Source organism: Sorghum bicolor, chromosome 7, assembly GCF_000003195.3.
Source record: "Sorghum bicolor cultivar BTx623 chromosome 7, Sorghum_bicolor_NCBIv3, whole genome shotgun sequence".
Classification (NCBI taxonomy): domain Eukaryota; kingdom Viridiplantae; phylum Streptophyta; class Magnoliopsida; order Poales; family Poaceae; genus Sorghum; species Sorghum bicolor.
In genome coordinates, this window is record NC_012876.2 from 46,226,725 (window position 1) to 46,237,620 (window position 10,896).

At 41.2% G+C, this 10,896-nt stretch overlaps 1 protein-coding gene across 1 annotated transcript; it reads right to left on the minus strand.

Moving 5' to 3' along the window:
* LOC8071046 lies at positions 6,385 to 9,018 on the minus strand. Its single transcript, XM_021464267.1, has 2 exons — positions 8,853 to 9,018; positions 6,385 to 7,730 (listed from the first exon to the last, which is right to left on the minus strand). The coding sequence occupies exon 2, from the start codon at positions 7,724 to 7,726 to the stop codon at positions 7,010 to 7,012; it is 717 nt and encodes a 238-aa protein (XP_021319942.1). The 5' UTR covers positions 7,727 to 7,730; positions 8,853 to 9,018; the 3' UTR covers positions 6,385 to 7,009.

A 10,896-nucleotide genomic window follows, 5' to 3' on the forward strand; every position in this document is an offset into this window, starting at 1 on the left:
GTTATTTATTGGATTGCCGCTTGCATCAAGTCCTCTAATCTTTGAAACATTAGAGTAGTAATTAATAGATTAGATGTGGTGTTTAGTCTTGCAATTGCCTGGAATTGCACCCAATACTGTGGATTGTTGTGGTAGCCCTAGGGTAGTGACAGCCCTAACGGTCGACGTATTCCACCTCGTTCGGATCGGTGTTTGTAGGACCGTAGTCAGAGCTTCCTAGCCCCCTTCTCATCTCTTTTTGTGGTTAGTGTTCTGATGTCCCGAAATAGATAATCTTGAAGTAATTCTTGATTCGTAGATCAACTAGAGAACTCTCAAGAAACTTCCTCTCTTCCCACCAAAAATAATTATATAGTTATCCTTGGGCGATCTTGATTCTTAATTAGTACACTCACGTTCTCTGTGGAAAATCGATACTCTGGAATACTCCCGGGTGAAAGCTACATCGGTATCCATGCGCTTGCGGATTTTTCTATTTGCGTTTAAAATACCCAACAAGCTTTCTGGCGCCGTTGCTGGGGAACGGTAGCTGTGCTAGTTTCGAACCAAGTCGTCCGTGTATCCTTTTTCTTTTCCTTTTTTTACCACACTCACCTTACCAATTTCACCACACCACATGGATTTCACTCTAAGCATTAATGAGCATGGAATGTATTTCATAGCCACTTCATTTACTCCATGCTCATATGCAACATCTTCCCAATCCATTGGTTTTTCCAACATCACCACATTCGAGATCTCCAACCCCCTCATCCTTTCTATTTATAAAAACTTTAAAAGGGCGGTTGTCGATGCATATGTCTATATTAAATATTGCAGATCTCATTGAGTTGATCTTGATATAGGTCAGTGTTGGAGGGGAAACCACTTCGCCGACATAAATTGATGGTTTCCCAAGGACAAGCTTAGTGTCCTAAAACAAGCACTAATCAGATTGTAACATGAGCTTTTAATTATTTGCAACATTACCTTGTGTGTTGGGCATATAAGGATAATTTTAAAAATATCCCTTTGGGTATTCTTGTCACTAACCTTTCTAGGATTGGAGCAAGAAGATCGGATGAATGACAAGCACAAGGTATGTCCAACCAATCATCATACAACATTGAATTAAATTCATCCAAACTTGAATTTTGCAAAATTCAAGCTTGGGGGAGTACTTTACATAAAAACATCCTTTGCCATGTTGCTATGTTGGTTGTCCCTAACTTTGAGACATGCTCAATTTGTTAGATACTAATCACACTACTTCATCTCCACTTGAGTAGATCTCTATAAATGCTCTCATGCTACCTTTATTTTCTTTAGTATATGTCTAGGTTTGGAGTAGTTTCATTTATCTCTTAATTAAGCATGGTGCTTAATTTAGGAATGATGATCTTACTTCCAAGGGATTTTAAATTAAGCATGGTGCTTAGGTTAAATTGCCCTCCTAAATCAAATTAGACATGGTGTCTAGGTTGATTTTTGAGCCGATTGTATGCTATAGTAGATATTGGATATTTTGTTGGACTAACCCCTGCAGGAAAACTTTCAATATTGACCTGGGAAGTCCTGAGATAAACTCACATTGGAGACAGAGAGAGACACATAAAGTTTAACAATTTACACAAGGAAGACATAGCTCACAAGAGATGATCCATGGAGGGTGCACAAACACGATGCACAACCGCTAAGAAAGGGAAGCTTCCACAAGGTGATAGTGTACCATCACTCTTCAAGTAAGGTAACATCTTAAGGTACTTGACTATCACTTTTATAAGCTTCTCCTTGGTTCTGGCATTCACATGAATAAAAGAGACAAACATGTATGATTTACAACTCTAGATTAACCAACCCAATCGATTCAATATGTTTTGTCCTTCCACCTTTGTGATCCCACACTCCTAATCATATGAGCTGAAATGTTGCACACTCAATCTTTGGAAGATATATTTTATAAAAAAACAACATAAATATAGATAGATAATCTTTCCATTAGGTTGAGCGATTTGATCTGACAAATGTTTTAAATGTTATACTCATGATCTTATTATCCATCAACTCTGTCTTGCTCACTATGCTTAAGGTTAGAGAAGAACAAATACACTTTTGGTTCTATTGGTGTTTTCCACCAACAGAGCCCATGCACTTGATCTCTACCTTGTCTCTATGAGCAGGTAGGTACACTTCGAGCAGCATATGAAGGAGTTTTACAACTCCCAGACTCCACCAAGTGAAGAATCTAGATCTACGAACACAAACACATTGGAGATACTGGACACACAGGCAATCACTGCCCTGAGATGCTTGAGGACGTAACTATTGGAGTAACCCCATTGTGGAAGTAATTACTGACCTTCTGCCGGTCAAGAGAGGCAATCCAGGACGCACCATCATCCCGATCTCCATCGGCATGCCTGCGGATCAGACACTAAGTTTCATAAAGGGAATATTCAAGAACCTCTGCGTCCGAGTTGATACCTTGTATGCCCTAGCAGACTTCGTGGTGATAGAGACTGGTACTGATGAGAGGGCACCCATCATCCTAGGGAGGCCATTCCTGAACACCTCGGGAGCTATCATCTACGCTAGCGCTGCCAAGATCAGTTTCTACATCGAGGGGAGGAAGGAGATGTTTTTCCTTCAAGAACAAGACTACACAAATCTCAGAGCAATCCCGACATGAACCGAGGAAGAGGACCAACAGGAGGAACAGGAACAAGCAAATATGGACCAAGTTAGCTAAGATGGTCACTGCAGTTCAAAGAGGTCAAGACCGTCGACTTAAGTCACCGTTCCTGACCAAAAAGGATGACCTAGCTCCAGATGGCAGATCAGACATTCCAAAAGATTGAAGGTTATTGACATGGGAGAAGACGAGTATGATCCACCCATCATCCTTGGAAGACCATTCCTCTGCACTGTTAAAGTAATCATTTACATTGGAACCGGAGATGTCCACATGCACTTCTCCTCAGAGAAGGTGTGCCGCTATTTCACTGACCCTAACTATATAGTTGAAAACTCTAAGCAGGTCAGGACAAGAAGAAGACGACGCAACCGCAACCAGAGGAGGCAAATCATCAAGGACGGATGGGCAGACTACGAAGGAGATGTTGTGAGGTCTGAAGACATACAACTTGAAGAGAACTGTCCTGAGGAGACCGTAGCACCGAGTCAGGTGTGTAGAGAGAAGATAGTTATACATGAAGAGATGGCGCCGCCGGAACCACCGACTACGCCATCCAGCGAATCCCAAGACAACTGAGAAAACAGGGGTACTCTATTGCTCTTCCTAGGGGCAACACGAGTCCCAACTATGCCAAGAATCCACTTGCCAACCGTCCGTGCTGGAACTGCAATCAGACCGGGCATTGGCAGAGCAACTGTCCTTACCCGCCAAATAAGGGCAACCAAGGGAACGTCCGTCAGGGGTGTGTTCACTACAGCACTGTGGAAGCAATCCCTGCTGGTGAGGTAGTTACGGCTGGTAAGTTTCTGGTTAACCAACGTGACGCACTTGTGCTTTTTGATTCCGGAGCATCGCATTCTTTTGTGAGTTCTGAATTTGTTTCTAAGCATAATATCAAGGCAATTACACTTGATAAGGGCAGTTATTGTATTAGTGCTGCGGAAAATGATATTTCCACCAATCAAGTGGTTTTGGGGGCAACTCTGGAAATAGGAGGTCGTCAGTTTCTTGCTGATTTGGTTGTTCTACCCAGTGTGGGCATAGATGTAATTCTGGGGATGAAGTGGATGAGTGGCAATGGAGTTCTTATCGACACCACCACTCATGTAGTGATGTTGAAAGACCCAAATACCAAGGAGGCATTTCTAGTGCAACTCCCTCGTGATATTCAAATCCGTAGCACTGTGAATGCAGTTACATCTAAGGCTATTCAGGACATTCCGGTGGTGTGTGAGTTCCCGGATGTATTTCCTGATGATTTACCCGGGCTTCCTCCGGATCGGGATGTGGAGTTCAAAATTGAGTTGATTCCAGGTACCGCTCCTATCTCTAGAAGACCTTATAGAATGCCACCCAATGAATTAGCTGAGCTTAAGACCCAACTTAATGAGTTGTTGAAGAAGGGTCTTATCCGTCCTAGTTCTTCTCCATGGGGTTGTCCGGCTATGTTTGTGAAGAAGAAGGATCAATCTTTGCGCATGTGTGTGGACTATCGTCCCCTAAATGCGGTGACCATCAAGAATAAATACCCTCTTCCTCGCATTGATATCTTGTTTGATCAGTTGTCTAAAGCCAAGGTATTCTCCAAGATCGATTTGCGATCTGGGTACCATCAGATCAAGATCCGTCCTGAAGATGTACCTAAGACAGCTTTCTCGATGAGATATGGGTTGTATGAGTATCTCGTCATGTCCTTCGGTCTTACAAATGCACCTGCTCACTTCATGTATCTCATGAATTCGGTGTTCATGCCCGAATTGGACAAGTTTGTGGTGGTCTTCATTGATGATATCTTGGTATATTCCTGCAATGAAGAGGAGCATGCAGAGCATCTGCGTATAGTGTTGTCGCATTTGCGCGAACATCAGCTTTATGCCAAGTTTAGCAAATGCGAGTTTTGGCTGAAGAATGTACCTTTCTTGGGCCATGTCTTATCTGAAGAAGGCATATCGTCTTCTCTGGGCTATCGTCGACCAGTTGTACTTTCTTGTGCTCCTTGGACTTGGAGCTTTTTCTTGGAGTTGCGTGGCCCTTGCTACAGTTTCTTCCATGCGAATCGAGAGGTCAATTGCCTTGGTGATCTTGAAGTTTTCCTCTTAGCAAGTGTACGCGGTGCCCTTCTTGGTCGGCATCTTGAGGACCAGGTATGAGTAGTACGGAACTGCCATGAACTTAGTAAGCGAAGGACGGCCTAGGATTGCGTGGTAGGTCCCGACGAAGTCGGCGACCACAAAGTTGACGAATTCTGTACGGAAGTGGTCTGGCGTTCCGAACTGGACGGGCAGCGTTATCTGGCCAAGGGGTACTAGACTTTGATCTAGCAAGACGCCCCAGAACTGAGCGTCATACGGTTTTAGCTGCGCTGGAGTTAGCTTGAGAGCAGGCAAGCTGTTGCGGAACAGGATATTAATATTTTATTTTAATATTAATATTTGTTTCCATATTTCTCTCACGCTCAACAATTCTAAAATGTTCTCAGCCAACGAAACGATTCAAATGAAATAAAACATGTTTTTTTTTCCAAAACTTTCTCACGCTCAACTATTCCCAAATCCGCTACTCAGGCAAAAGAAAATACATGCTCCTTTTATGCAAACTTTACATATAAGTGGTCTCAATTTCTCGAATAAATGTGTTTATGTTTGTCAAAAATATTCTCAGTCAGACCACTAAATATAAATGAAACTTTTTTTAAAAAATATATTACAAAGAAAACACATTCTAGCAGGGTACAGAAATCTCATGCTCCTCGATCCATCTTGCAGGAACACATCCTTCACCGGCATGAACAAGGGCAACACATACCCTCCTGCGTAGACAAAACACAAAAGTAACCTGAAACAAGTATGCCTTGTAATAAGCGCAAACTGATAGTCATGTAGTAAAACATGATAGTCATGACTTTTTAGTCCACTCAATGTACAATCTTTCATGTTAACACACCTAGAAATGTTTGATGCATAGCCATCAGGTGTTCTCAGGTTTTGGATTACTGAACAGAGAATCTCCTTTTTTTCTCTAGACATGGTAAAAGGTGCATCAGGCACAGTTTGCTTTCCTTCATTATCTACCACAGGATGGAGATTGTGCCGGATTCCAAGTTCCACTAAATCTAGTCGTGCTTTAAGACCATCCTTTGATTTGGAAGGAATATCCAATAAAGTTCCAATTGAGTTTTCACACAGATTTTTCTCTAAGTACATCACATCTAGATTGTGCCTTAGCTTGTTCTTTTCCCAATATGGTAGCTCAAAGAATATTGACCGCTTTTTCAACCAATCTTCTGGCTTCTTCTCCTTATTCTTGCCACTGTTCCCATCATTCTGTTTGTTTTATCCTCCTCTTTTACGCTTGGATTTCTGATGGGTTTCATCTTGCTTTCCTTTCTTTTTTCCTTTGTTATTATCCTTTTTTGTGTGGTCCTTTTTCCCTAAAGCAAAAACTCTGCCTTCTAACATTCTAAAAACAGAAGTACCACTCATTGTTTCAGGTGCAAGACCAATCTCTGTCGTTCCATCAAACTGGTTTTTTTGCTTTCGATATATGTGGTTCTCTGGAAGCCATCTACGATGTCCCATATAGCACATCTTTTTACCATTCTTTAGGTGAAATGATTTTGTTGCCGCACCACATGATGGGCATGCATATTTACCACCTGTGCTCCAGCCATACAGGTAAGCTAATGCAGGATAATCATTTATAGTCCACAATAGTGCAGCTCGGAGAGGAAATTTCTTTCGAGAAGAGGCATCACATGTTTGCACTCCTTTCCACAATTGTAAGTGTTCATCAACCAAGGGCTGCAAGTATATATCAACATCATTCCCTAGAGAATCTGGTCCTAGAATGATCATGGACAACAGTAAAGATGTTTGTTTCATACAGATCCAAGGTGGCAAGTTGTAAGGAACTAGCATTACAGGCCATGTACTATGGTTTGAACTCATATTCCGAAAAGGGTTAAATCCATCACTTGCGAGACCAAGGCGTACGTTACGAGCATCTGATGCAAAATCAGGATTTCTACGATTAAAATCTTCCCAAGCTTCAGCATCTGTTAGATGTCGCAGTTTTCCGTCTTTCGTACGTCCAACATCATGCCATCGCATGTCTTCTGAAGTTTTGGTAGTTCAAAATAACCTTTGGATCCTTGGTATCAATGGAAAATAACGCAACACTTTTGCTGGTTTCTTTTTCTTCTTAGGTTTAGCTGCAGAACCAATCTTCTTAGCATCTTTCCAACGAGAGCTCTTGCACACATCACAAAAATCTTTCTTAGCTGTATTTCCTCGGAAAAGCATGCAATCTTTGGGGCAAGCATGTATTTTTACATAGTCAAGGCCTAAAGCACGGATGATTCTCTTCACTTGATAATATGTGGTCTGCCTCAGGAGGATATGAATCAGCTAGCACACCCAGAAGTGTCATAAATGATTCTTGGGTCCAACCATTTAAGCACTTTAAGTGATATAAGTTCACCCAAAATGACAACTTAGAAAATTTACACCCAGGATATAAGCTTGTGTGTGCATCCTTCAAGTACCTTTCATACAGATTCTGTTCATTCCCCTTAGCATTGTCATCATCTGCAGGATGCTCATCCTCAGCTACAGAATGTTCCATATCTGCTAATCCTGATTCAACATCACCTACTTCACCTTCAGACATACTTGGTAGTGACTCGAACATTTCATCCCGGCACAATGCAGCTTCAAGCAGTTCTTTCATGCCATCTTGTACTGCAGCAGCCCTAGGGACACGCGAAGTAGGTAAGTTTGTAGTGTTATTTGGAACGGCAACAAATGCTAATGGTGGACTGTCATACATTTCTCCCTGATGAACCCAGGTCGTATAACCTTGAATAATACCATCACATCTCAAATGTGTTATGACTTCATCATGACTCTGGTTTAATCTGTTTTTGCATTTTTTGCAGGGACAAAGTATCTCGCTATCACGTGGAATGTCACAGCAAGCGAAATTCAAAAATTGCTCAAGACCATCTTGATATGCAGTATCCTGTCTTGGCTTACTCATCCAACTTCGATCCATCACCCTTTGACAAGAATAAAAATGAAATAGAACCAATCAATGTTTTTCTTTTGCAATACATATAGATATGTGAGGACGAATAATAGTACTAGATTTGCACAAAAAAAGTCATATATTTATATCTAAATTCAGCAAACTCAATTCTATAAATAAATAAATAAGATCAGCCCAAAACATCAATTATCTGCATATGAGCAAATTAATTAATTAAGATCCTCCTTGCACCCCATTGCTAGCAGTCAATTGGCATAATAAAAAAATTCATCCTTGTGTCATTGAATCCTGAATGGAACTCATATACTAAATTGTTGACAACATATAGTGCCACCTAGGCATCTCTAGTTTACTGCAGTTCTAGGATTATTATAGAAATTGTAGAATTGATCAACTTCACCAGTGGACTGTAGGCCAGAATAATATACAATGACAATGACTCACTGGTTATTGATATTTGTTGCATATCCGAAATCCAACACAGAACAAACAAATTACTGCACAGAATTTCTATCCAGCTAGTACAACTAGTAATGCAAAACGAAATAAAAATTCATATACAACAAGTAATGAACACTAAAAGACAAAACTACAAATTTCTATCCAGCTACTACACCATAATTAGTAGTGAATCAGAATGCAAAAATAGAGCAGCAAAAGCAAAATTAGTCACTGAAATTTGTGTTATATATATCTAAATTATATTTGCGCAAAATATAGGAGATCACACAGAAGACTTATTCCAGATCACGCAAAACATAGGACATCTAGCAAGAGTAACCTTGCTCTTCGAGAGTGACAGAAGACTTATTCCAGATGGAGGTGCCAGAGTTGGTAGTCCAGGTTACTCTTGCTAGATGTCTGCTGCTGCAAGATAAAATCAGATGAGAGCATCAATTAACAAGGGAGGAAGCAACATAATTACAAGATGCAAAATTGATTTCTGATCTAAACAGGGCAAAATCGCTGGGAAAACAAATCAAAATAAAAGTCGCAGCACCTTGAATTACAGCTACACAAAAAATGGCACATCGTAATATGCAAATTCACACAAATTCACAGTTTGAGACTATAGCTACAACGAGTTGCTCACATCACAATTCAGAGTTTCAAACTACAGAGAGTGGCTCACCTTGCAGCTGTGCAGTCAGGCCACCTTGCTGTTGCAGTGTCGCTACTCCTTGCGTGGCTCCACCTGGTTCCTGCCGCCAGCTCGCGGCAGAGGTCTCTAGTGCACAGGACGCTAGGCGGCAGTGGCACCGAGCATGCCAGCCGGTGGAGCGTCGGAGTGGCAGACCGCTATGCTGGGACCGTGGAGGTTTCCGGGAGGGGAGATGGGAGAGGCCGAGAGGGAGTTAGCGACTGAGAGCAGGGAGCCGCCACAGTGCCAGTGCCACCCCAGGCCAGATCTGCCAAACCGAGATCAGAGAGGCCGTCGGGGATGGAGATGGGAGAAACCGAGAGGAAGTGGGCAACTGAGAGCAGGAAGCCACCGGACGCCGAATCTGGGCGACGCAGGCAGCTGCATGCCACGAGCGGCAGTTTGCAAGGAGCCGCCGCTGGGATTTCAGCGAGCTGCCGCAATGGCACGCGTGACTATGAGTCCGCGAAGATGACGAGCAGAGAGACCTTCGTTGGGTCATTTTTTACCTCAGGGTGATAAAGAGAATAAATAACTAAGTTGTAAGGAATTGCACAACAGTAACAGTAGTCCGTGGTATGGACGAACGCTTTGCTCCTTTACGTCTTGAGTTCAAGCCCTCGGGCTCTCGCCTTTTGCTCATTTTTGGGTTAAAATTTCTGCGTGCTTGCGCCGGACTGCTGTCCGCTGGGAGGCTATGAGTGCCGCCCAGTTGTTGCCTCTGCTCAGGATGCGTGCAGCTCTTCTGCTAAAAAAACATCAGGCGGCATTAAATATTAGTTGAGCCCATAAGCCATCATCAACAATAATGTTTAAAATCTTTAAAAGATAATAAAAAGTTTTGAAATGTTTTTAATATTGTAAAGTATTTTTACATGACTAAGTATGATTGTTGATACGCTTTGCAACGTGTATAGATTATACTAATGGTTTAAAGCATGTCTAACTTCATGTTATTTTGAGACGACGTTAGTATTGTATCAAAAATCATCTTTAATTGTCCACAGAACGTTCTATGCTATGCTTTGTAACGTGTCTAGAAGCTATTGATGACTAGAAGTTATTTTGAGACGTTTTCTATATCATCTTAAAAAAGTGTCTCCAGATTTTTTTTGACACTAAAAGCGTGTTTAATATTGTGTCATGATGACACGTTCATAAAATCGTGTCAAAAAACATGTTTACATGACTATGTAGAGACAACTTTAGTGTGTGTTACTACAAAAGCGTGCCTAGAGGCACTTTTTCCTATAGTGTATAGAACTAGAGCAAACTAAGAACATAATAAATAGAGACATAGCACTACCAAATTTTATCTCTAATGCCACCCTTTTTTGTCGCAACAACACAATTTGGTTGCAAGAAGGGGTGTTATCGCAACCATTTCAAGTTTTCATTGCGGTATATTGGATTTTTACCACACATTTTTTCCGTGGCCTTAATTTTGTAGATCGTTGCAAAAAGTACTTGTTATCGCAACTAATTGTACAACGGTTGCAACAACTGGTCACTCTTGCCACGACTGATGTTGCGTTGCGGGTTGTATTATTGGTGTTGCAATATGAAGTTAATATTGCAACAATTTTTTTGATGGTTGCAACAACCTCTTGATTTTGCAACGTAAAAAGTTTGTTGTATGCAGTAGTCACTATCGTGGAAAAAAATAGATACATATTGCAACTAGCAATTTGGTCGTTACATGTAGTTTGATTAGAGTTGCAATATTAAGATGGTATTGCAACTATATGGCTGATGGTTGCGATAGCCCATCGTTTGTGGAACGAATGTATAAGAATTAAAAAATAATGATTGAAAAAAACGAAACATCTTTGTTTTGATCATGAGACCTTGAGGTTTAGCTTTAAGACTCTTGCCACTAGACCACTCATATGTTTTTGTATCATAGTTAGCCAGACGGGTATATATTAATGTATTTTAGTCCATATCAAAATGGATCTAATAATCCTATACGCAGTGGATTAGGACTCTTCTTTTTCCGTCAACATATCTCGGTTTCCTTTTCTTCCAGCGTCGG